At 42.6% G+C, this 26,918-nt stretch overlaps 2 protein-coding genes across 5 annotated transcripts in view; one reads left to right on the forward strand and one right to left on the reverse strand.

Annotated features, from left to right (window-relative positions):
* On the reverse strand, positions 1-20,195 carry FBXO33 (F-box protein 33). The gene is made up of 4 exons (XM_042791143.1): positions 19,594-20,195; positions 12,755-12,865; positions 6,539-7,224; positions 1-2,398 (listed from the first exon to the last, which is right to left on the reverse strand). The coding sequence occupies exons 1-4, from the start codon at positions 20,121-20,123 to the stop codon at positions 2,127-2,129; spliced, it is 1,599 nt and encodes a 532-aa protein (XP_042647077.1). The 5' UTR covers positions 20,124-20,195; the 3' UTR covers positions 1-2,126.
* ZNF410 (zinc finger protein 410) overlaps positions 19,551-26,918 on the forward strand; it is a 23,111-nt gene continuing 15,743 nt past the window's right edge. The window contains exons 1-3 of one of the 4 annotated variants that reach the window (XM_033008578.2): positions 19,551-19,637; positions 21,608-21,745; positions 24,946-25,146. In XM_033008578.2, coding sequence (XP_032864469.1) covers positions 25,114-25,146 — 33 coding nt within the window. In that variant the 5' untranslated portion in view covers positions 19,551-19,637; positions 21,608-21,745; positions 24,946-25,113. Of the gene's footprint in view, positions 19,638-20,634; positions 21,169-21,607; positions 21,746-23,654; positions 23,849-24,008; positions 24,194-24,945; positions 25,147-26,918 lie in introns of those variants that run through there. The other 3 variants (XM_033008577.2, XM_042791144.1, XM_033008579.2) reach the window with 3 other exon arrangements.

Raw genomic sequence — 26,918 nt, forward strand, 5'->3', positions numbered from 1 at the left:
TTGCAGGTATTCATAATCTATTTAATAGTGGGACACCAAAGAAGTACTACACATTTTTCTTGAGCACATTAGATTTTGATTTAAGCAATTGCAATGGATGCAGGAATTTCTCAAAAATAGTCTTCTATGTTCTACAATCCACAATTTACTGTATCAGTCTAATAAGTCATAGCATGATATACTGTTTGTGCTAACTGGTCTGACATAGTCTGATCTTTAGCAAACCCTTCCTCCACCCCCCAAAAATGTTGACAAAATTCAGCCAGATTAAAAAAAATTACGACTTATTTTAGATTCTTTTGTTGACCTAAACACAATGGGAGCTACCAGTTACACACAGTTTATGAACGATGTTGCATTTTAATTCTAAAAAAATCTTCATGCTGATACAATAAAATATTTTATACAGCGATCAATTTTTAATGCTTTATTCATTGATTAAAAGAATATACATTTAACATAAACCATACAACATCAGTCATCAGTTCAAACATTCAGCTGGTTTCCTTACATTTTCTGTCAGGAGTTTTTTTTTTAATCTGATCACATTTATAAGATAAAATCTCACCACATCTGGCATATACACACACTGTGCCAGTGGATTCACTCTACTGATGTACATATAAAATCCGCATGGTATGTGCTCACTGGAGACAAAACAGCGCACACCTGTCAAAAGGTCATTTTAATATAAGATGGTAAAACCATTTGTAAAACACATATAAACTTTTTCCATAAATAGAATCATATCTGGACATCTGTTGCATAAATTGTGTTTTCCAAAGCTTACAATATAGCAGCCAGGTCTCAGCACTGCTGGGCACCCACGTTGGCCACTTACTTTATTATTGCAGACTGTCCTTTAAACATTAAATGCACAACATTCGTACCACTTAAAACTGGGGTCAGGTGGAAGTCTCACAGAGACCACGTCTGTACCGCGGTTGCCCTGAAACAGTTAAATCGGCTTTTAAAGCCTCTCAGATATAACAAGATTTTAAAACATACTTCATGGAATGTTCTTCATGCATCATAGCAGCTCATACCTGTGATAGAACAAGCTTTGTATTTGTTTCCTTTCCTTCCTTTACATTCACTATTCACAGTGAAACAGGTGCATGTTTGTTAAGAGTTCTGAGGTTGCTGACTGAGCCACAGCACAGCTGTGTACCACAGGTCGAAATTCGACCTTATATATTACAATCTAGCAGTATCTGGCTGGCCAAAAGTTGGCCTGCCCCTGCCAGCATGTGGGCACTTCTTCGTTTTTAATCTATTCTTTGGCAGCTGACACAGGCGCTGACAGAGAAAATCCAGTGACTTGGTTGCTAGGGATTTCACGACTAATGTTTGTTTGCAGGTGTATACCTTTGTACTGAAGTCTTCACTGTTATGTTTTTACCTCATCGGAGTGCACGCTCTTGCTTTGCTCTTTTAAACTTTGGCCCAAAGCTAACTTTTAAGGAAGATGACAGAACAGGAGGATCAACAAGGAGGAGTTTGCAAAGAATCCGAAAGACTACAGCTTATGGAGTGAATCTGTAAGTGCAGGCACCTGAAAGGCTAGTGTTTCACACTGCTGCTCAACAGCTAAGAAAAGCTGAGAATGGTAGTTAAGTCACCCTCCAGAACCTGCACGTGAAATAAAGCAAGGTGAGAGTCTTACAATGGACAGCCCTGGATAGACTTCTCTTCCTTTAAGCCTATTAAGTCGCATGCTACCAGATTAAGCACACAATGACAGCACAGAAATCCACTGGGCTGTGGATATGGGTATTAAAAAGCGTTGGCTCCTGAGCACAGAACTCCGATATAACAGTAAAACCATTCAAAATGCAGTTACTCAATAAAAGTAAAGTTAGCCAGAAACCTCAGACAGCCTTTGGCTGCATCTCTGTAAGGTTTGGTAGACAAGTCCATTAACCGTGAAAACCCTAAACACTGCCACTTTCAGCTTCTAAACCAATACCCGACTACGTTCTTTGATCAAGAAGTAGAATACACATATATAATTCTATATAGCTAATACTGATTAAACACAGCACAAAAGGGGTTAATTCACGCTACTGAAAAAACATAATAGGACCCTACTTGCATATGTAACCACAGGAATTGTAAATAAGGAGCTAAATGCCTTCACTGAAGCTTTGCATCTCTCTGTAGAAGTGACGGGTTGGCTCGGTGAAGACACCGAGCAGTTCTATGTCCATGACTGCGTGCCAAGGTCGACCCAATCCGAGAGATACCTGCTCAATGAGATTGTGTACTGGATCCACGTCCTGATCCGCCAGTTCTCCTTGGTCAAAATCGATGCTTTCTTCTGTGACTTCCAGAACTTTCAGGTCAGAGCCACGAAGACGAGCAATTGCTATAAGGTTATGAGCCCAAACTGTGTAACCTAGGGGGAAAGAGAAAGAAAGTTGCTCTGTCATTTTGCTACAAGGCCTTTTTTCCCCTGAAGTACTTAATACCAGAGCATCTCAACATCCCTCCCATCCTATTTTGCCATCTTCCACCTGGCGGAATCTCCCTACAGTATGGCGGTTTTTTTGGTTGCAAGTGATAAAGCCCCATTCTATATTCTGAATAAGGTAGTAACAAAAACAGTTCTGGTCATTTGACCAAGTTTTTCTAGATCTAATTTTTTCACCATTTGTAGAAAAGTGGACTTCTTTACTCCAAGTTAAGTTATATCTACAATTTCAAACCTCCTGTGATGATCTTCATAGTATAAATAGATAGAATGAAAGGAGTGAGTAATCAATTATTTTAAGCAAATGTATAAAAGGACTGTTTTAAAACTGTGCTTCTGCTAGAAAAAAAACATGAAGTTTGCTTTTGTTGCATTAGTGGTAGACTTAAAAAAACCCACCCGAAACAAATAAACAACAACAACAAAAAAAAAAAAAACACAAAAGAAACCAACCAAAAAAAAAAAAATATACACAAACCAGAAGCCTCTCCAGGAAATAGGTGACACTAGTATATGTATATATATATACATAAATGTACATATATCTAGTTATGCTATCTGAGCTTAAACATAATTACAAAGCTTCCCTCTCTTCCCATTAGTGTACGCTGGCATCCCTCTTTAAAAACACCAACTTCCCAGTTACCTGTCAGCTTCCTGTACCCTGGCTAAGGGAGAGGCTGAGTTCCTCCTCATTCAGATGCAAAAGCCACAGGTGATCTGGGAGCTTCCCTTTTTGGGAGCTCTGCCAAGTCAGCCCTTCCATTGCAAAAGGAAAGGCTCATTTCTGCCTTCATCCTCATTCTCACAGGTGCTAAGCCCCTTGGTGAGATGCCCACTTAAGACTCCAAGTAAAGCTGCAGTCTGCACAGTATTTGATCTGGGAAAATTAAGCTGCTGAGAAGTAAAAACTGTGGTGGTCTTCAACAATGCAATTAACATCCTCTACATCATAATGTATCAAAATAAGACAGCTAGTTAAAGAATGAAAAAAACCTGATGTCAAAGTAATAAAGAAAGGAGAATTTTTCACTCTGTTTTCTTCCATTTTTTTCCTACTGTTCGTGTCTAAGGTTTCCTGTAAACATGCTGCTCAGGGTATGTTTTCAACAAAGAAGCCTGCACACATCTGTATGGATCATTTCTGGTATATCAGCCGTTAGGAATGCCAGAATTCCCACAATTTTAATCTGCTGATATTTCACCTCCTGCACAACTGTCCACAGAAGGTAAAGCTGTCAATAAGGCTGCAGAACATTAAACCCAATGGAAAATTCCACCTGTACTGATGCTCCCCTAATTAGGATTCAAAGGAGCTCACAACACCTTCCAGTTATCTTGATCATAAAAGAACTTACTCAAATCCTTAACAGAAAGCACAGAAAAGGGAATAACTGCAGTTAAGTCCCCTCTACCACCCTTGTGGTTCAGGTGAATGGCTTTTGCTATAACTTCTCACGGTCAGATCCTCTATGCTCTGTAACAACCATCTTATTCTCAACTTAATCTCATTTAAAATTAACTCTCCTTTCAACAGTTTTGCCTGAAGTTTCTCAGTAACCTTCCAGCAGCCAAAAATCTTCTGCCCAGCTCAAGTACTCGGAGGTAACAGCGGATGATCACTTCACCACAAATGTCACCAAACAAATTCACCATGAGCAGCACCATAATTTGGTTTTTCTTGCTAGTAAAAATTTCAACGTTAGATTTGCTCATGGACAGAATAAAACTGAGAATCTCATAGGTAACACAATATGTTTACAACCAAAGTCTTGAAAATCCACATAAAGTGTCCTTCTCTTTAAGGAGGAGGAAGGGGTGGGGGCAGGGAGAAAAGGGAAAAAAAAAAAAAAAAAGGCTGCAGCCTCCACAGATGGGCTGTGCTTTTTATTCAGTGCCACATCATACCTCTCTGTCTATCCTACCGTCCCCATCCCATCCCAAACAACCACACACTCTTCACACCCTTCCTTCATTCCATAGGAATGTATTTAACACCCTTCAATCAGCTTTCCTCTGCTCCTGAAGATGCTACTTTGATGGAAAGATGATATGACTTTCCATGAAGGACAGAAGAGAATCTGGAGGTACCCAAAGAAAAGACTGTCCTTAGGGTATGTTTCCCCCTTCCTCTTTCAGTCAGTGACAAGCAGCAGCCAAAACTATACGTAAATCAAAGCCTTTTTCAGAGCAAATAGCATAAGAGGGAAAAAACAAAAAAATCCCTGAGAAGTATTGGAAACTGAAGAATAATCACTTCGGGAGACAGGAGAAGAAACCTGAGCACCTTCATATAAAGCAAATTATGTCACCTTGAACAAAGCCACCGTTTTTTCCTGAAGGAAGCTTGATACTACCATGAAGAATATCACAAGTGGAACCAAAAAACATTATTTGGAAAACCTTAGGAAATACAAGCCTGAGGCTAAGACACTGTACTGAAGCATCACATCATTCTAGATCTTTCTTCCTAGTCATGCTTTCTCACAGTTGCTACTCTAGAAGATGTTTATGCTGTAGTACCAGAGAAGTCATATTCACAGCTCAGAAAAAGATCAGGCGGCATTTATAAGCAGCTTAGCTGACTTCTGCTGCATGGGGGGGGGCGGGGGGGGGGGAAGAGGAAAGAACCTGAATCCCAACATCTGAGCAAGGATGGTATTTGGCCATTCTCTCCCCCAGGTACACACAGCATCTCTCCAAAAAAAGAAGATGCAGCAACCACCATTTGCGAGACAAACTTGTAGAAGGCGTTTGCTTTCCCAATGCTCTGCACAGATTAATACCTTCTACTGAATAGACAGGAACAGATATTAAAGGATACTTACACTAGCTTATGTTCAGATATATTACCATCTTTTTAAGTTTAGATAATATATTAGAGGACTTTCCTGTAGTAGGAGGATAATTTAAGGTAACGCTTTTTTTATTATTTTTTTTTTTTAATGGTCCTCTAACTTGCATCCAAATGTTAAAAGAAATTGCTAAAATCCACAACTAAGAGTGATACGGTCACATGTGCCAGTATCCAAAATATGTCAGACACAGAAAGTATAGACACAGTTCAATAGATTTCCCCTCCCCCCCCCCCAGTTTTTCAGTAGATGACAGTGGAAAAGCTTTTTATAGAAAATACAACAGGACCTACTGACTTCAACTGAAATCTGAATGCCCAACCTTCACTGCTGAAGGTCTCTCCTGTTTCTGCTGAATGACTGGAGATTTACTCCCCCAAGCAGTCTGATGAAATTCATTCATTCTTATGCAACACAATACGGAGTCATCACTTAACTCCTTCATACATCAGCAAACTTGGTCTCGGTAAACTGATTCCAGCACAAACAAAAAAAAAATTCTGCATTATTTCAGTTTCAGGTGCCTTAAAATTTGCCAAACAACTGTAACTTCTAGCAAGTACTGTACTAATGACAGCCAAATACAAATGCACAACTGTTTTTTTTTTAATATTTGCAATTACATAGCAAATAAATAGGTGGGATAAACCTAGCTCTGGTATTACAGGAGAAACCAATGCCCTCCTCCACATTGTATTTTTCAGCCTTTATCTGCCGGCAAAGTCTTACCAAACTGGTAACAGACTTCCTCCCCTCAGCCCTGGGGCACTTAACCCATGTTATGTACAAACAGGAAGCACAATCATCTAGTCTTGCCAGCACATGAGCTCGCTGTAAAGCAGCGAATGTTTCCAGTGTTCATATCCACATAACCAGCCACTTGGTGGAACTTGCACAGTGCCGACCACTTTCAGGATAAGCCTTCTGGAATGCTCAGTTCTTAGTTATTCTCATTTCTGTCACCAGTCTAATAAAATCCCATGTGACTTCTCAGTAGAAGCTAGTAAGCGACAAGTATGTTCAGAACTCACACACTGTAAATACACTCACATTTTCAAACATGAAAATATCAGTATAAGGTACAACAGTATGTACAGCGACTGTGCAGCAGACTTTCAAACACCACTCCACTAAAACACTTTACAATTAGGAAGGCTGAAACGTAAGTATTTTGAAGTCACATGCTATGCCCGTGCAATGTATTACCTACCATGAACAGCTAGGAGAGACAGCCTTGTGCACCTCCAGGCTAGTAAGACAAGTGGATCTTCATTCCGGTTGTCGCTAAGATCTGGGAAGCCAGACATATCTATCACATCATTCATTAGTATAAAATGAGTGAGGAACTTGTCATACTGCCTGGATATGAGGTCAACAACAGCCCCTGAAACACAAGTGATGTAGCTGTCAAAATGAATCCTCTCTAGGGGGATACTGGGCTTAAGAATCCTTAACATATCATCACTCCTGACATCGAAAGCCATTATATAGACCCGAAGATTAGTGCTGTTGCGAGTCAGCGCCTTCCAATTCTCATCTTCTGGCATACTGTCCAATGACTTGTGCATTATGGAAACACTGTGGACCAGGAGAGACAGTCGATGCAAAGGCACATGGTTGCTGTCAGCCAGGACTCTTGCCATTTCAGCTGTAAAATCACAGAAATCCAAAGCGAGCGAACGCAGATTCACAAAGCGCTCCAATTCAACCGCAGTGATAAGAGTGGTATTACCAGGGATGTGGTTGTCCAGTAGGCTCAGATGCTCCATGGTGTTGGCTATGGGGTTTGATAAGGAGGACAATGACGTGGGAGTTACTATCTGCAGCATAAACCCACAAGACAGCCATTTCAATTGCCTGCTATTGCCTAATATCTCTTCAAACAGTTGTTGTATTCTGCAAGTAAACAAAACAGACAATGATCCTATTAAACGTGGTTTAGTCTCACCAACTGCATACCATTCTATTTTTTATTTGAGAATTATTCTTCTTCTTTCATTTATGGCCTTATTTTGTAGGAAGGTGATACTATGATGGTTCTTGTGAACTACAAATGTTAGAACCTGACCCTGCAGACCTCTCATAGCAATTTAACCTTCACTGCACTTAAAAGGTTAAAATTGTAAACTTTCTTAGGAAAAATGATGTACTTTGTCTTTCAAAAACACTGGCACACTATGAATTCATTTCATGTATTCCTCAGCACGTATTTAACACCCTCCCACATACATTTTAAGGTTATGCAAATAAGAAAACCTGTAATGCTTTTAAAAAACACTTCTTGTTTTTTAAAACAGCTTTTCATATATGCTAACCTCTCCAGAACTGCAAATTCAATATGGAAAAAAAAAATGTCATTTTCAATGAAAGGCTGCAGAAACTTGACTTTGGGCATAAGTTAAAATGATCTGAAACTATTTGCTTGACTTTGCTAATTAAAGGGCAAAATACAAACACAAAAAAGATCCTTTAAATAATTCTGAATGTACAGCTAACTGGATTTTCAAGTGCCAACAGGTCAAGTTTTACCAAAACAACTTGGACCTGGTAATATTTCAATCTCAGATTATCAGTGCCAGATGACTCTGACATTGCCAGAATCCTCATGTCATTTATTATGCTGCATGATTATTATGCACTGCTGCATCCTGCCTCTCTCACCTCTTATTTTTTTAAACAAGCCATGTTGTTTAACTTAGATATTTAACTTGGGACGGCAACAGAGTATTTTAAGATAAGATTTTGAATACTAAATTCAAATAGTACAGTCAAACTCTACAAACTTTCTCCAAATAAGTATTTTTCCAGTCTTCATCACACAGCTGCTAATGCCCAAAAGAGTCCCTCTGCCCAAATGACAAATGTTCTTTGAGCATATACATTCTAGGACACGTGTGTAGATGACAGTTTGATCTCAAACCCTGGTCAGCCCAAAGTAAAGATCAGCATTTAAGGGAAGCAGCTGAGCCAGACTATGACAGTTCCATAAAATGCCAAGAAAGAAGATGTAAACTCCTCCAGTACAAAATGAGCAGATATCTTTGTGCCTCAATTCAGGCAATGTTTTGCACAGAACACTTTCTCCTTTATTGTTCTGAGTATCTGTATACGTTACACATCTAAGCAAAACAGTGTTACAAAGTTCTTATTCTCATCCATGTGTCTTTAATCGAGATAATGTCCAGACAAAATTAAAGGCTTATTTAGCCCAGTATCCTGACTGACAGCAGAGAAACACTAATGCCTTAAGAAGTGCAACAGAACAAGGAAAGCACATAGGGCTATTTCTCAAATATCGCCTTAGTTTCCAAAAATTTGTAACTCATTCCTTCTGAGCCAGAGGTGGCTTTCTGTATTTAGTAACCCCCAGGGATCTCACTTCCACAAATTTATCCAGGCTCCTCTTTGAGCCAAGTAAGCTTTTAGCAACCGTAACATCCAATAATAATGAATTCTGCACTGTGATTCCCTCCTCTTCTTGCTCACTCTGAACCGGTCACCTACCACCTTCACTGCCCCATAATCCTCCTGTTGTAAGAAAGTTTAAAGATCAGTCCTTACACACGGTCTCCCTCTGCAAACCCTTATTCATCCTCTCCCTCACCTGCATGTACTTTCATCCTTTTAAGAATGGACTGGGTTTACAAGGCCTGACTTCTCTTTGTAAGTGGAAAAGTTGGTGTGGTTCTTTTATTTATCTATCAAACACCTGAGGAGAGTTTCCAAGGTTTTGCTTGGTATAGTCATCAAGTTTAAAGATTTCAGTTCTTCCACATCTTATCTATTTTTTTTTAAACTGAGGACTAGCAACTGCGACAAATTAAACACAGTTTTAAACAACAGGTCAAGAGTCACAGATAGTGCAGTTTTACCATTTTGTTCCTACAATTCTTTTACAGTTCGGATGAGCCCTGTTTGATCCTGACAATGTTTGTTTAATAACTATTCCTGTCAGTGCTTAAATTGAAGGCAAATTCACTGACAATCCCCCAAAGAAAAAGGTTCTACCACAGGAACCTCTTTAATTTCTTCCAGTGAACAAAAACTCTTCCCTCTCATCACACACATCTACAAAAGGTGCTGTAGCAGTTGCAGCAATGGTAGAATTTATTTTGTAAAGTAGTCAATCTTAATAGAGCTTGTAATATTTTACAGAACAATTGAAAAGATGATACATCAATTTTGAGATGCTCGGTAGAATACTACCATCTATTTACCTCACTGCACTAAAAATCTGTTTAAATTGTGCTTCTAATACAACTTAAATATCTAAGCCTAGGAGAATACTGTTCTAGTACTTGCACAACTTTATGAAAAGAAATATGATACAGAACTCTGCAGCTGTAGGGTGGGTTATCTCCCCTGTGGGAATCGCACTAAATAACTTTTTAAAAGACATAGCATTAAATCAGTAGCTACACATCAACTTTTTACTACAAGCACCGAAGTATTTATACAAATATTTAAATTTGTGCTGATAGTCTACCAACCCATTAGGTCCTAAGAAAACTTTCCAGCCACCTTCCCCCAGTTCTTTGCCTGTTTAATAAAAAGAGATCAAATATGTCAATAGAGACTAGTTAATAATGATTACTTTTGGATTGTTTTTAATACCTGCTTTGTATAAGGCCAGACAGGAAGCACAATATAAACCACAAGCCATTAGTTTTAACATACTTTAAATAAATTTTTCTAACACCCTAACAAGGTTTTTTTCCTCCCCTGCAAGTTCTTATGCACATTTTATTTCTCATAAACAGAGTGAATCTAACCAGATTTTGCAAAAATAGTTTTAACTGTTCTAGAAATTTAGAAACATTAAGTGAATTCTTGGGAATTAATGCCTACTTGACTATCATATTAACTTTAACTGCCTAACATGAAGTACAACATTTATCCTAATTTACACACGGTTATCTTAAAGCTCACTTATTAAGCTGCAGTTCAATCATGGTTTAGTGAGCATAACACAAAATACAAGCAGAGCTCAACATCATAACCCAGTGATGCCTCAATAAGTGTGCTTAATCAGTCCCCTTTGTTCCCCGTAAGCAGTAATTATGGCATGTTCACCATCAACCTGAAATCTACCAATTATGGTACTGGAGCAAACTATTTTAAAAACAAAAAACTCAACATAAATTACTTTCACAATTAATGCCCCAAATGGTGCTTTCAGCCAGAGGACAGATCAAAACCTGACTAGAGAGGCTGAGTTACTGTTTTAGCTCCAAAACCAGTCCTGACCAGCACTGAAGCGCATTGATGGCCCTGGACAGGAAACAAACATATTACTAAGGTCCATACGGAGCCCATTTGTTTAATTAAAGACTATCAATCAAAATGTTGTTTGGTTGGTTGTTTTTTTTTAATAACAGAGGCTAAACTGGTTCTTTTGGAAGCCAAACTACCTTAACCACACAGATCAATCAAGGGAAGCAGATTTCAGAAGGCCAAAATTTTACTACTACCCTTTGTTCAACTCAATACAAATGTACAGTTTACACTGAGCTTCCCAACAGTAAAACGCTAAGTTGAAAAGAGACTTTTAGTAAGTAACCAGGGACACATATGCTGTACAAAAAAGGAACAAGCATTACAAACCCTGCAAAAGTACATTTCTGAAAACACAATCTTGAAAGCCTCCTGTCCCTCAGAACAACCCCTAGTCTTAACCTGGGGGAGCGTCCTAACGGTTCCGTGCTAGCTGAGATTTCACCCACAATCTGGTACATCCAGCTCAATGCTGTGAACTTAAGGAAGCGTCACATTTTCTTCCCTGACTGCTTTAACTGCAGAAAGTTCCTGAAACAGCTAATAAGGTTTATTGCCATACAGGTTCCAAAAATCTCTCACTACCAATAATGCTGTTTCCAAAGGCTGCTCCACAGCTTTCACTGTTAGCTATCAGTAAACTGATGCAAACTCCAAGTGCAAAAGACTAAGAAGCCTTAAAGATTTACTTCCTGAAGTAAATCTGCTGCTAGTGCTGCTGAACTTGAGAACACTAAATAAAACACTGCCAGCTTTCCTTTAATTTAGAAAAGGACTAGCAGATCCCAAATACATTGTTTTATTCTAGCAAAAAACCCCCCACCACACCAATAGCAAACAAACAAAAAAAGAGGTAGCATTTATTTACTCATTTTAAAATGTGCAAAGGTCAATATTCACCTAAAAGACTAACTTCAAAATAGATAATGAGTTTTGAATGGTTTATGGCTCCAAAACATTCATACTTAGTTTTGTTATTTGTTTGAAGAAGTATTTAACCAGTCAGCTGAGTAAACACCTGCTTAGATGGATCTCTTCAAGTCCCTTGGCAAAAATTTGATTATATATTTATGTTTTCACAACAAAGGATATGAAAAAAACGAGCTTTTACCAAATTAGCCTTTCACCTGCACACAGCACTACAGTACATAAATTAATTAGAATCCAAAATTGCTCTAAGTTCTGCATGTTAAGCACAATGGATGACAAAGACACAGTAAAATGGAAGTAATGGAAGACAAGTGACACACATCTGAACTTTGCAAAACAGTGCAAATAAAGTCAGGACCGAACATTTAATTTGATGGTTGTGTTCACATATACCTGACAATGAACCTACACTAGTTCTACAACCACTCTAAAAAATAACAGTAAAGATCTAGATTGGCTGTACTTATTCCACTCCCAAGATGCTGGGAGAAAGACATTTAAACTGACGTAAATTAAAAAGATGGTATTCAGATTTTATCTGTATGAAAAGTTTTAGCAGAACTGCTGAAATAGTTAATTTAGCATCACTCCCTCCATGGTAATTTATTTCATAAGTCAGTAGCTTTTTACATTGTATTTAACCTTCTCCAAAGAACTAGCTATTCTGATTATAAGCATCCAAGGACTGTACCGTAATGTAATTATGGCAAGCTAAAATATACCTCTGAACCAAATAAGCACATTGTAAGCTATGATCTTGCTGGATTTCTGCAAATACATAACCTAGTTTTTAGATGCAGCTTGAAATAAGTTGTTTGCATTTATGTTCTCTTTCAAGTTTACTTGCTACATATCCTCAATTCTTGTGAAATACAACCGATTACTTCCTTTTCTAATTTTTTCATGTATAGCAATAGTAGAGGTGCTGGTAACAAACCCCCATCTCTCCTCCCCTTTTGTGTCATTAACATAATATTGTTTCTAGAACATAATGAAAAGAGGAAAGAAAGGATTCTCACCCTGCTGAGAAAGGGGAAAAAAAAGCCACAAAGCCAGACTACTTCATGTAAATAGCAGGAACAGAAATCAACTCAATTTAAGAATTTAGATTCTCATCCTGTCAAAAAACTTAAAGCTTTCTCAGTCATGTATTTCAGGCATGAAAATCTGTGTTCTGTTTTTCTTATTTTAACATATTTGACAATTTACAAATATAACTTACTGCTTAATCTTCTTGCCATCAGGGTCAACCTTGCCGAGGTATGTATTTGATATACTTCCATGTTGCTGCAGAATGCTTATATCTCCAAAGAGACTTAACTTCTGGAGGTTCCTATGAAATGACAAAATAAAAAAAGAATCTGTACACAAAATTAAAACACTGTAAGGAATCATTCTGGATAAGACAAACACAGGCAGTAAGAATATATTGTTACACGGAATATGTAGTCTGTTTTGGGAAACATCCTACTGCCCTGGAATACAGGCGCATATGGAACTACAGAAAATGAGACTGAAGTATAAAGGGGAAGAGGACTACAGAACTGCTGAATCCAGCTGTAAAAGCAAATGCCAGTTTTCAGTCACCACAGGAGTATTTTCAGCAGGCCAGCGCCACAAAGAAAACTTTTAGCAGTGCTTTCATGCCCTTTTAAATTCTTGGAACATGTGTGTTAAGTGTCACAGATGAAAACATCAAATACCTATTCCTTTTAACACATAATGCCCAAGTAGATCTCAACCACAAAGAACCCTGCCTGAGCACCTACATATTGCATCTGGGTTACAAATGGGAGCCCAAACCTGCCTCAATCAAAACACAAACCTCAGACAGGAAAAGTGAAAGCTCCCCACACCCTAATCAGTGTCTAATTTCTGTTATATCAAGGTAGGGGAAGCTGTTCTAATATTTCCCATCAGTGAGCAGAAGAGGATTAGCGGTCCACCATGACATATAATTTTAATTTTTACAAGGGATAGCTGAAAAGAACTGAAAGAAGCAGCTCCAAATTTATGCTCTCTGTGTGCTGGTCAGTCAGTTTTCCTTTCCCTAGTACAATTTATTTCTCTGACTTGCATCTTTTCTATTCCTAAAAAAGATCAAGCAAGAGATATGAAAATGACTGCAGTTTTAGAGTACCTGTGTGGCATTTACTTTTAAGTTTATTATTTTTTTAACTAAGTTTCAGGTCAACTTTTTTTTTTTTTTTTTTTTTACTTATACATGCTGTAAATTAGATTTGCTTTTAACATGCAAGGACGAGTCTGCACTTGATAATTAACATGGCAGAAACTCCAGTTCCATCACAAATGGATGCACAAGTTAAATTCATCTTAAACAGTAGATGCCAATTAACCTGTAGCTGACAATTAAGTGAGTTACATAAATCCTTATTTCTGCTGGCTTACAAATCATATGCTAATACTTCAGATCAGCTTTGAGGAAAATGCAATACAATTACAATGCTCAAAGCGTAGGGAAGCTCTGGTGCCAGTTCACTACCTCCACAGTATGAGCTGATGCTCTACCAAGAAGAGGCGAGGGGGAAGTAGTCAAGTTTTAAATTTTTTACGTATGAACTGCAGTCTGTAATTGGTATCTACCATAAACCATAATTTGCCTGTTTTGAAGCTCCTGTATTCAATAATCATATACTAGTTTCCTGAAATCTATCCACTGTTGCACCTGCTATTTTTCTTCTATAGGTGAACAACAACTTAATAGCAAGATCCACAAGTTTCATATTGAATCAGACAAATACTGAAGCAAAATACCTAGATTTTACAACTGTATCAGAAATTATAACAATTTAATATTTAGTCTTTTAAATACAGAACTCGTGTATTGATGATGCATTAATATAAACTGAGCCCTGACCACATGCTCAATATTCTACAAATCTGACTCAGACAGTGCCTGATTATACTGAAGAATAAGCTTGGCAGGGAAATCTGAAGACACTGACACCACCACTGAGGGAATTTTGGGCTCTTCTTTCCTCAAAAGCTGTAAGAGAGAGTCTGATATGACAGGGAAAGCAGCAGAAACCTCCACCTGGAAAGGCAGTGCTCACAGCCAATGCTGTAATTAAGCTTTTATCTTCTGATCTTGGTGACTTAATTCCAAGAGCTAAGAGACATAATGCAATCTTCAGAACAATTTTGAATCACCTGCATATTCATATCACACACAGGTCTTGCTTTGTGCTACTCATGCCCCCAGTGAATGCTACTGGAGGCAGGTAATGATTTTAGAGCCACCAAACTACAGGACAAATGAAACACTATTTACTAGTATCCCACAGATTTTTGCTACATCTATTTGACAGCCGTTTCATGCTCTACAGAGAAGCACGGAAAAGTTCTCCGCCTCAAAACTTAAGCAATAAAAACATCCAATTATTTTTCCATTCACAGCACAGTTATTACCATCAACAAATCTGATCACAGTTCAACACAACTTTAGATTTTTGCTACTATTTGCAGTGTCATACAATCTCTATGGCATTCAGCTCACATCTCCTCTTTATTTCAGAGAGTTGGTAAAGTGATTGCTATTTAAATAAAATTATTGGGAAGTTAATTCTCATCTTTTGCTAAAAGTCATAATGGCATCTTAATCCTATGTACTATCCATACACACAGCTGGGGAAAAACATGTATTTTGGGGGCATTTCTAAACCATTTATTTTCCACTAGCTCAAAAAAGTGTACTAAAAGTAGGAAGCTTCTCACTAGGCTCCATCTTCAGTTTTGGTTGGTCTTTTTGAACACACAATGAAAAAAGAACAAAATGGCCTTGCTTACATTCAACATGAACGAAGTGGTAAGGCCCATATCATATTATTATACTAGTTTTCGCCAGTTTTATCTGCCTGCTCAGACCAATAGAAGAGAGAGTCATTAGAAAACCTCAAACACAGATGCAGGCTACTGTTTTGAGCGATTCGCCAATTTTTGGCAACTCCAAGATATGGATACCATACTTCACCAAGCGTTGTGGTTTAACTCCTGCTGGCACCTAAGCACCATGCAGCCGCTCGCTCATACTAAATCCAAAACACAGCACGGTACCAGCTACTAGGAAGAAAATTAACCAGGATGGCCAAGGTATCACAGGTTTACCATAATCTGCATTTTTGCTTCCACAGCAAAGATCAAACAAGTCACAGAAATTAACTTACTGCAGAGGAAAGGGGAGGGGGGGTGGGGAAATCACTACCTTCCTATCTTCCTTTGTGAGCAGCTGGAGAAGAGACCATACTTTGGGATTTCAGAGTTACATAAAAGAACACAGAATTTTCCTACTGAATGATCAGCAGTTGCTTATTAGCTGCTGTATGCACCAAAATGACTCACTGATCCCACCTGCCTTCTAGAACTTAAGTTTTGAAAGATCAATTTAAGAATGCACAGATCATTAGGATCTCTTAAAAGCCACTAAGAAACAACTCACTCCTGATACTGCTACAGAACATTATACCCAGCTGCTCCCCCCCCTTTTTTTTAATAGGAAGTAGAACATAAACTGTTTAACTAATAACATACTTTGTTATTTTGCTTCATTTACTGCCATAAACATAACAGCTCATGGAAAAGTTATAGATCACTATAAATGCTACTTTAGTACCTTTTAATTAAATAAATTGTAGATTTTTAGAGCTCATCAGGGTCCCAGCGCTATTAAAGCAATATTTTTGCAGTAGTATGCTGCCACCCACAAAATAAAGTTTATGGCAATTTGAGATCTACCTCAAATAGGAGAAACCTAGAACATACCTTCTTGGATGATAACTGCCTGCCAGCAGTAATACTTGTCAGAATATTAGCAGTTGTTTTTAAACCAAGTTGTGGACAAGTAGTTATTTGCTTAATTCCATCAGAATTAGCAAAGGTCACTCTGAAATATTTTTCTAAGGACTTAAGATGCAAATTTGCTTAGAAATGGGCTATTTTATGTTGTACAGAAAATGCTTTTATTAGTAAAAATACACATCATTCTCCTCTACAGAAGGGAACAGATTGAAATTGCATGATTTCTAGTTATTACTTTTCTTAGGTCTTGCGGTATTGTAAATCCTTAAGGAATTCTAGAGACATCTAAAGTACCCTTTTTTTCCCTGCTGGGGGGGGGGTGGGGATGTTACTGTTTGTTTAATAATAGATTTAAAAGCCTACAAGATCGCACAGTTAAGAAACAGCATATCATTTCACAAAGTAGATTTCTTCCTCCCCAGTTCTAAAGTATAAGATGGAAGTTCTTTGAACTTCTCTGCCAAAAAGCTATCATAAGGGCTAACAGGAGTTATGAAAGAACCATCCTGTTTTAAACTTAATTCCAAAAGGAATGCATTTACAGTGATCCAGCCATTGGAGAAGTTAAAAACGTGGCTGTTTCCCTTATTTTGGAAATTACAATAGCTATCCCATGTACAATGACATACAGCAAACACAAGAAGGAATTATTAACTACCCGTAAGTTACAGATGAATAAACAGAAGAAGAGGAATAAAGCGACTGGACTGCAGTCATTCCTTAGACAAAACTAAGAATCAGGCTGGTGACAATGCCTCCAGTTTAGACATGCGGTCACAGTAAGAACTAAGGAGCAATTTGGCATACGTTAATGCTCCTTCCCTCCATGTTTCAAGCTCAAAACTCTTACATAAAGAGATAAAAAACAATGTTCTACAGGCAAACTAATCAGTTACTGGTAGTTACCTTGCAAGAAAAAAAAAAAAAAACAACTAAAAACCTTGTCTGTTCGAGGGAAAAAAAAGTCTATTCAGAAAGCAAACCTGAATAAAAGGTTGTTTAATGTAAATCCTCCCTCCTCTTCCCCCCATTTTTAACATGCTCATTAAAAAAAAGCCTGCTGTAATAACCAGGTACTCTGTGTTCCCCAGTCATACATTATTCATTTCAAAATAAAACAGCAGCATGCAAATAATTTGAAGACAGCAAGAAAGTACAGTAATGTAAAATCCTATCCAAGTTGGTAACTTTTCACCTCAGGCTTACCACTGAAATTACACTAATCTACCAGAGAACAGGTACTGGAGAAACAACTACTTCTACATAGTATTTTACCGCAGTGCTGAGACACACTGTGCATACAGAATCTGTAAAAAGAACTTTAGAAAGCAAGTGCCCTTGAACAAGTTTCAGATAAGGCCATGGAGAAATAATCTTTTTCAAAAGAAAAACTGTACCAAAAGCCTTTTCACAACACATTTGATTTTGCCAGCCTCATATTTCAGTGAGACAGAGAGGGGAAAAAAAAAAAAAAAAAAAAAGGCATTCTAGTTTTTCCAACAAAACCCCCAGGCAACATCTCCTGCAGATACTATTTATTTTAAAATTCCAAGTCCATGTAGTGATATTTGTCTCAGATCAGATAATCACCAACATCACTTCAGCATTTTTTCCAATTACGACACCAGCTGGATTTCCCAAAGATTCCAACAGTTAAGTGAAAGCTCCTTAAAAGCAAGAGAAGATTGATCAAGACAGATGACCATAACTTGCACATCGAGAATTCACAGGCCAAGAAATAAATTAAGATAAAGCTGAGCTGCGACGAAGGAGCAGCTTTCCTAAGATCTGTAACTCCCAACCTTTGCAGCTGCACCACAGGAAGTACCTGCTGGGCACAACACAGCAGAGGAACTGAAAGTGAGACTTCACACACCCCATTTGCATTCATCTTAAACCAACGAGGAATTACATTTAAAGTTCTCTTGCTTCAAAATAAAGAAGCAAGGAAGGCCTCAAACTACCCTCTTATCCCTCCAGAATCAAAGAGGGGCGGTGATAAGACCACGATTCAGTTGCAGAGTTTTCCAAAGGCCATCCACAAGGTTTAATTCATCCTAAAGATAACCTGAAACACATGAAGCTGCTTTTTTTTTTTTTTTTTTCTTGGTAGGTGAAGCTATATGCACACAGAGGAGCAATAATATTAACCATTTCCTATCCTAAAATCTGCATAGCTTTCCAAACATACCATAACCTAAGTGTAATATCCTTACTTTCCTGTCCTAGGTGCTGACTAGAGGCCATATATTAGGCTATCTTAGCATCTTTTTGAAAATATATTTATCTTGATCACACCCACACACAGTAAAGAGAACACAAGTATTTTCATTTTAAGGAACTCCAACCTGAGGAAATCATCTAACCTTCCAAAGTAAGTATGTGAAAAAGCAGGATTTAAACACATCTTAAGCCCAAACCACAGGAAAAGATTTCTATCATTTAAATTCAACTTGGTCAAGAAAGTCCTATGTCTGAAATATTTTTTCAATAAACAAACATAAAAACCTCCTCCTAGTCAAAGCTGAGTCAAATCTCAGTTTAGCAGGTAACACGAGAGCTGGCATGAGAGCTCAGCTTTTCAACAGTAAAACCTCTAATAGCTGGAAAGGTGAAAGTATTTTATTAGGGCAGTACTCCATCTCTCTCCCTCCAGGAATACAGCAGTGCTGTGATTTTAACCCCTCCACTAATTTCTCATGACATTTTTAAATCAAGCTCTAAAGCTTGTCCGTAGTAAGGCTTGTATTTTAAAGCGAGAAAGGTGCCTTGTTAGGCAAACTCTCAGCCCTCACTTGCTCCAGTTGAGCCGCATGCCCCCTTCCTTCGAAAGGGGTGAAGAAGTTTTTATTATTGCGGGTCTATTTGTTTTGCATATTGGCTAGCCACTCGCCAACTAAGCCCCTGCGTTTATACTATCAAGCTACAGACTACGATACAAATCCGGCAGGTCGAAGCAGCGCATCTCCGTCTCTGTCCGACTCGCAGCCGCATCCACCGGGTTGCCCGAGCCGGCTCCGCGGGTCCGTGCGGGTGTCCCGGCCCGGGGCTCCCGAGGCGCAGCCCCAGCGGCAACCGGCCGGCGCGGGTGCCCCCGCAGGCGCCGCGGAAGAGGACGGGGCGGCGGGACCCCGGCCCCGGGCGGCTCCAGGGGGTGGGGGGAGTAGTTTCGGGGCTGCTCCCCCCACCTCCCGCGGGGCCTCCCCTCACGCTCCAGCCGGGCGAGGCCCGGCCCGGCGGCGGTACCTGTTGTTGCGGACGCTGCTCAGGACGCACAGCACCAGCTCCAGGTAGGTCCTCAGCAGGTCGAGCCAGCGCGGGCAGAGCGGCGGCGCCTCCCCGTCGCCCGCCGCCGCGGCGCCCTCGCCTCCCGCCGCCGCCGCCCCCCCGCCGCCGCCGCCGCTGGGGTAGTTGTCGGCGGCGAACTGTACGCGGAGCTCGCGGACGAACCAGCCGCACTTGCGCATGAGGAACTCGAGGCGCGGGCGCTCGGCCGGCGAGACGCGGAGGCTGAGGCGGAGGCGCGGCCAGAGGGCCGGGTAGAAGAGGCACTCCCGCCAGTGCGAGCAGGCGGCCGAGGCCCGCAGCCGATCGGGGCCAGCCAGGAAGGAGAAGATGTGGACCACCAGCTCGCTGGGCAGGGAGCCGGCGCCCACCGCCTCCCCGCACACCGACATGCCTGGCGCCGGCCCGAGCCCCGCTGCTGCTGCTGCGGCGGCCACCGGCGGCGGCGGCCCCGGCCTCGCCTGCGGCTCCTGCGACAAAAACAACAACATCAATGACAAGGCGGAGGGGGCGGGCGCCGGCCGGGACGCGGCTGCTGCCGGGACGCACCACCCGCGCCGCCGCCGGGGGGGGGAGGGGGGGGGGGAGAGGGGCGGAGCGGAGTCGCTACCACCGCCCAGCGCGGCAGGGAGGGGCGCGAGGCGGGGAGAGGTAGGCCGGACCCCCCCCCCCTCCCTCTTCTCCTCTCCTCCCCTCCCCTCCCCTCCCCGCCCGCGCGGCGCCGTGCGGGCCCTACCACCCAGCCCAGAAAGGGGGTGCGAACGAACGCGCTGCCGGCGCCGTGCTCTGTTCCTGCGCCGCGGCGGAGGGAGGAGGAATTACCCCGCGGGGGGGGATAGGGGGGGGAAGGGAGAAATGGGACGTGCCACCGATCGAATGGGAGGCGGGGTCGGCCCAACCGCCTCCGCGAGGGCAGGCTGGCCCTTAACCCTTCCGTGCCGGCAGCGAGGGACCGCCGCCGCCCCGTCCCGCCGCCGAGCCCGGCAGTCCCCGAGCCCGGCAGCTTCCGGCACCGCCCAGCAGGGGCTGCGTGCCTCGGCCGCGGATCCCGGAGCGGCGGGCTGTCGCGCGGTCCCCGAACGGGGCGGGAGCGGCCAGGTGCGCCCTGAGGGGCCGGCCCGGCAGTGCGGGCCCCCCTCCTCTCCACCCCCGGCTCCTCCGCCCTCACGCGGCGCGGCGGGAGGCCCGAGGTGCCCGCGGGAGCGCCGGGGGCAGGCGCGGGAAGGGTCCCGGCGGCCGCGCCTGCCCCGGGGGCGCCTCGTCTTTGAGAAAAGTTGGGCGTCGGCGGCCCGTATCCGAGCGCACGCCCGCCTTTTCGCCGGAGAAATCGCCTCAGCAGCATTCCAGCTGCCGCTGCGGGAAACGCGCTGACTACGCAGAAAGGCGAAGCGCGCCGGGGAGTCCGACGCTGTGACAGAACCGGCGGCGAGCCCGAGGGGATGCATGAGGGAACGCTCCAAATCTTAGTTCTCTTAGTTTCTGAAACCTCACCCGCTTTGTAATACCCGTGCCAACACCAGCTGTAGGTGTGAAAAGGTAACTTCTCTTGTGCACACAGACTCCTGAGAGAATTTAAAAATCTGTTATGCACCGATGCTGTAAAGGTTGAATATCAAAGTGAAGTTAATTGTAAGTTTTACAATTATAAAAACCTTATTGAAATAAAACCGAGTACTACCATTATTTTAGAATAATGCACATATAGCAATGTTATATCTAAGTGTACAGAAATGTACACATGAAAGAACAAAAGAGGTGCTAAGACTGCTAAAGCCTAAGCTCCTCTGCATTGAGAATGGCGTCCCATTATCAACAGATTTATCAGCAGCCAAATTTAAAACACCATTCTCCCTTTACTCCATGACTGGCCATTTTCTCTGTCTCACAGCAGGGGTGAAAAACCACTATCGTTTCTCTTTTCTTCAATCTGGTCATGGGGGAAATGTGACTGAGCCATCTGTTTCTCCTTGATTAGAGAGAAGGATCCCAGAGGGGCAGATGTTATTGAGAAAGTGAGACTGCAGGAAATTCCCAGCCGGACAGTTCTCTCCTCAGGGACCAGTGCTGCCTCACACACCTGCGCAAGCGATTTGGACCTGCATAAACAACTCAGGTAAGCGTTGTGCTACTCCCACTGCAGATTCCCCCATCAGATTAGACCAAAATTCCCCAGGCAGTCAAGATGCAAGCTCTGAAGCAGCCAAACTCACCTGGCCTAGAAGGATGCAAATTAAAGGAACTTATGTGCCTACACGTCTCCATAACTTAATACCTACTCAACAATTCAAAGTTGTTGGGCTGATGGTGAGTCAGAGGACTTCTGAGATTACTAAATACCTTAATGTAACAGAGTCAAGCTTTACGATTCAGTGCCCTGGGATTATCAAAATAGCATCGAGGTTTATGTAGTTAGTAGGTTCTGCATTTCTGGTTGCCTTGGTTGGATTGTATTGGATCAGCAACGGTGGCATGCTGGGGCTGTGCCTGTGATAATAAACACAGTGAAATGGTCTTTTACTGTGAAATGGTCATTTACTCAGGTCCAGTTTATTGCAGTTACATTAAAAAACTCACTCTCAAGAACTATTACCTTCAGTTTTGTAGGCTTGAGTGAATAAATGGGCCTGTCTAAAGCTTCAGGTCATCACAACCCTGGCCAAGTGGTCTGACATGATAAATGCCAGACCTTGTGAGGTTCCCCAATTCAATCCGTCTGTGTGGCCAGTATGGCACTGAGGCAACTGGATCCCTGAGGCTGCCGATTCTGGGTGCTGAATCACAGTTTTCTGTGCCTTGGACACCAGAAATGTGCTTCAGCTTGACTGAGAGTTGATTTCACGGTGCAGGCTTTTGTTAGTACTAATGCAGTGACTGCAAGTTGATGGGATAATACCTCAAAAAAGACATGCCTCTAACTTGCTTGCAGACTTTAGGGAGTTACTGGGTGGCTCCAGCATGTAGCTGGTCAAGTCTTTTTGCTGAAGCACTAGGCTATCAGTAGAGTCCAGTGCATAACCCTCCATGAAGCCACTCACTGAACATTTAAAGCCAAGGGGTGTAACCGTGAATCTTTAAGCTGCAAATCAAAATTTCTGAATGTCTGTGAAAGGCAGAGGAGCTGTACTGCACATCTTGGAGGGGCTGAAAGAGGAAACGATTCCAAAGCAGCTCACAGGCAGGAGGTGACAGTCACTGTTTCCTGGGAAGTGACTCCAGGTTCTTGGGCAGTGCACTCTGGCTCAGAACAGGCTATGTGCCCGGGGAGCCCCAGGAGCCTGGTTTTGCCAACTTCAACAGCTCCCATTGTGTTAGTTCCTGGTTATTGCCGGAATTCTCCCAGCTCAGCAGCGCCGGCACCGTCCCACGAGCAGCCGTTCTGGCACAGGAGTCAGGAACCACACACAGCTCCAAAGATGCAGACTAGCCGTAACCAAGTTAAAGTTTACTGGACCTGAAGGTCACTGGTTCAGCAGCTAATGCCAACCCCGCTGCTTCAGGAGCTCTGTCCTGCTAACCTACAGATACCAAGATATGGCTCAGGAACCAAATTACAAGTTTTTTAAATTACTCAGTCCCTTCTTGTTTTTTAGGTACGTTGCTAAGATACGTATGTTTCTGGAATTGCTAACTTGGTACATGCCATTAATGAGCTGGTGTGGAGTCAAGACTTCTCCATCACCAACTGCAAGAGCAGACACACCAAGTCAGCACAGCAGAAACAGAAACCAAGTTCTAGTAGGAAACTGGTGTTTCCACGTGTGCTGTAATAACCTGAAATGGCATTTCTGCTGCATTGGCTTCTGCTGAAGAGTTCAGCAGTTAAACGTTGAGTTTAGCCGTAAACTTCCTGCATAATGTTCACCTGTAAAATATTCGCCGTATCAAAAGGTTATTTTGGGAGGAATAAGAGGTTACTTTGGGAGGAGTAAGAGGTTATTTTGGGAGGAATTAGAGCCCCGGTAACGATCCCGGGGGAAAAGCCAAGCCCCAAGCTGTTACCGCTCTGCCTTTCGGGACTGAGGGAAGCAGCGAGCCGCAGGCGGGGGGGGCGGGCCCGGGGGCGCGGCGAAGCCCCGGCGGCGGGCGGAAGCGGCGCTCCTGCCGGCGCTCACCACCGAGCTGAGCCGGGGGAGAAGCGCAACCGCCGCTCCCCCCCTCCCGAGCCCGCGGCATTTCCGCCTGGGTGCTGCGTCACATCCGGGCGGCTGAGATGCCGGTAAGGCGGGCGGGGGGAGGCGGGGGTCTGGGCGCTGCTCCGGGACTCGACGGGCTCTGCGGGGCGCGGGAGCGGGGCGGCCGGGCCCTTCCCACTCCCGGGACCCGGCCCTCGGGGCGCCGGAGCGGCCCCCGTGGGGGGGTGGCGGGGGGGGTGGCGCACCTGCCCCGCGCGGGGGAGGGGCGCGGGCCTCCGCGCTGCCCCGGGGCTCCCGCGCTGCCCCCCTCCCGGTGCGGGCCCAAAGCGGAGAGCGGGTCAACAAGCGGGAACGGCCCCGAGCGCGGGTGCCGGGCGGAATTGCTGCGCTCTGGCTGCGTGTGTGAGCTTGTCCCTTCCCGGCACAGGGTGAGGCTCCTGTACCGAGTATTTCGTGCTGCGCTGCTCGCTGCCGGGAGTCCTGCAGGAAGGTGTTTACGTTCTCGTTTTAGCTGATCTAGTCTTCTCATTATTTTTTGATATGTTCAGTAACTTGTGATGGAAGGGGGTGCGGGGAAAGAACTCTTAAGTCGTTTGCTTTCTTCTCCCATCGCTAGTGTCCGAGTGCTTTCCCAGTAGGCAAAAATAGATGCAAACTTGTTCTCATTTTCCCTCCCAGCCCAAAGAAGAAACGCTGTACAGGTGTTTGTGAAATACTTCTAACCAACCTGTGTTCATCACTTTACATAATCAGACACGTAACATCTTAACAGACAAGAAAAGCAGAGGTTTCCTGGTGACAGGTTGTTTGTATGTGGTTGCCTTTCATCAACAATTTGGATAATTCCACTGTTTTGCGAGCTGGGAGTTCAAGCCCCATGGCTCTTGCACGCTCTGTGTGATTTTCAGTTGATCCCATAAGTTTTCAGGACAAACAATTCAGTTCTCCATTGAAAATGAGCTGTCGCAAAGAAAATGTTGTAAATAGCATTGAAAATTAATTTTGCAGTGTTAGAATGTTATTTTGCTAACTCAGTGACAACAGAAATGCAGGAACCTGGGTGAGTTTTCAGAGTACTTCAAAGTATATTTTGCAGTTACGTGCAACATCTGCTTGCTGCTTTTTGCTTCGCTCTCATTTTTTGGTTCCTATCTTTACATTTCCTTTTTTGTTGTTTTAGGTTAAATTGAGTATTTGCACAACACGGCTTCTTGCAGAAGGACCACCACACTGTTTTACACTTAGGAAAATATGAGAATAAGCAGGGAGTGTTGTTCTCTCTGAACAAAAAAAAAATAAAAATCTGTGCCTTGCTGAGGACAGCTGCAGGAATCGGACACTTGAATCAATGTTATCGGATGAGTTAGAATCCAAACCTGAGGTGAGCAATTATGAACTGGGTTTGGTTTCCAGGAACACTTATGGGCAACACTTAGGAAAAGTTCAATGAGGTTACTCAGTTTGTTGCTTATATATTAATTTGCAAAGTGTTTTCAGTGGCATCTCCTAATGCTTCCACATTTTGATTTGAATGGTAAAATATTGAAGAATATTGCAGGTTTTTTCCCCCTCCTTTCAAGTGTCAGCTAATACGCTTGCCTGTTCTCAGGTTACATTATTTTTTTCACTTTTACAATGTTCCTTCTGTTACAAGAATAAAATAAATTACTGTACTGGCTACTTCTTTCCCTCAAACCAAATTGACTTTACTTGGTTTTGGGGAGTCTGGATTATTCTGTTAGCATCAGTCACTTCTCTTTAAAGTGCTCGTGTTGCCAAGAAGCAGTTGGCAGAGGCGGTAGGTGGTGGCCCCTGGGGTCCCTGGTTGCTTGGTGTGAGGCTGCCGAGCGCCGGTAGCGCGGCTGAGCGGGAACTGCAGTGATGGATGTGTGCACACCGCTGGCCGCAGACAGAATAACGCACACGCAGGTAAAGCATCTTTAAGAGTTAAACAGCATGAACAACACTAAAGTCTGTTAGCGGACTGTTTCTATACCCTCATCACTGAACTCTCAGGCGTACTCACAGGCACAGATGTCTCTGCTAGGCCTGAAGTCTTTCTGGTATTTGTGCCCAGACCCAGGGCTTTTTAGCCTGTTTCTGACTGGAATCTTGGGGTTTTTTTTTTTCAGACTATGGTTGTTTTTTTCTCACACATTAGTCAACTAGAAGTTCACACGCTCGTGGATAGAATATTTAGGGCTATTTATGGTGATCAGACAGACCAGTGACCTGACCAGCAGCCAGCAAGCATATGCTTGGAGTATCTTCTCTCACCCCACCTATGGTTCTCTCTCCAGTTACCCACCTTGATTCCTCCTTTGATTCTCCCCCTAAACTTTACATAATAAGTTTTACACATCCTGCAGTCCCTCTTATAACAGACAATGAGTTTGGTCTTTGCTATGAGACCCATTCAGATAACCCAGGACAATTTTGTTTTCTTACCAGTTACAAAAGTTCTGGTTGAACCTCTTCAAGATTTAATTTCAGCAGTGGCCTATTGATCAGTGTCTGAGGGGTTCTGGTCTTTGTTACTCTTAACTATAATTTGCTAGATACAACAGTCTGCAGTTTGCTATATTCAGCACAATTAGTGTTTTGAATTTATTACTTCTGTTTCTTGCCTTTGTCTTTTTGGCTGAATAGCCTTTTGCCAGCTATCTGTGCATTTATCCAATTGAATGTGCACAGGGCTGTATTGCTTTATGTCCTTGCTTTTTCTGGTTCTCAGCTTTACCTCTTCAGAAGGCTAAGGTCCTAGGGCAGAGAACTTTGCACTGCTGTTAAATACCTTCTGGGGAAGTTTGCAAGTTGAAATTGAATTGGTTTTATTGAGTCTTCTGTTTCTGTTCCTTTTCAGTCCATATGCAATACAGCAGGTATCTTAAACTGGTACTCTAAAGAGAATGATGGGTACATGTTGGTCATTCATCACAGCCCAGGTCATGTAGTTAATGTATTTATTTCTTAATGGAGCAGCCAAAGCCTTTCCAGTCACACTATTCAGGAAAAGTAACTGCAAACTCATAGTGGTCCTGAGTAGTATCAGCATGGGTTGCAAGGAGTTTTGGGGCTTTCTCTTGCCTAGTGGTTAATATCTCATGACTTCTATCCAGTTTTCTCCCAGTTCTGAATGGTAAGGTGGGGACT

The sequence above is a fragment of the Tyto alba genome, unplaced genomic scaffold (assembly GCF_018691265.1).
Source record: "Tyto alba isolate M040663 unplaced genomic scaffold, T.alba_DEE_v4.0 Super-Scaffold_18, whole genome shotgun sequence".
In the NCBI taxonomy this organism is placed as follows: Eukaryota; Metazoa; Chordata; class Aves; order Strigiformes; family Tytonidae; genus Tyto; species Tyto alba.

What these genes read in the sequence shown, in the direction of transcription:
- FBXO33 (XM_042791143.1), bottom strand. Translation starts at nt 20,123, where the DNA reads ATGTTGTTGTTTTTGTCGCAGGAGCCGCAGGCGAGGCCGGGGCCGCCG. An exon ending in AGCAGCGTCCGCAACAACAG is followed by an intron (nt 12,866 to 19,593) that starts GTACCGCCGCCG and finishes GTCATTTCATAG; the next exon opens with GAACCTCCAGAAGTTAAGTC. An exon ending in GTCTCTCCTAGCTGTTCATG is followed by an intron (nt 2,399 to 6,538) that starts GTAGGTAATACA and finishes CTTTCCCCCTAG; the next exon opens with GTTACACAGTTTGGGCTCAT.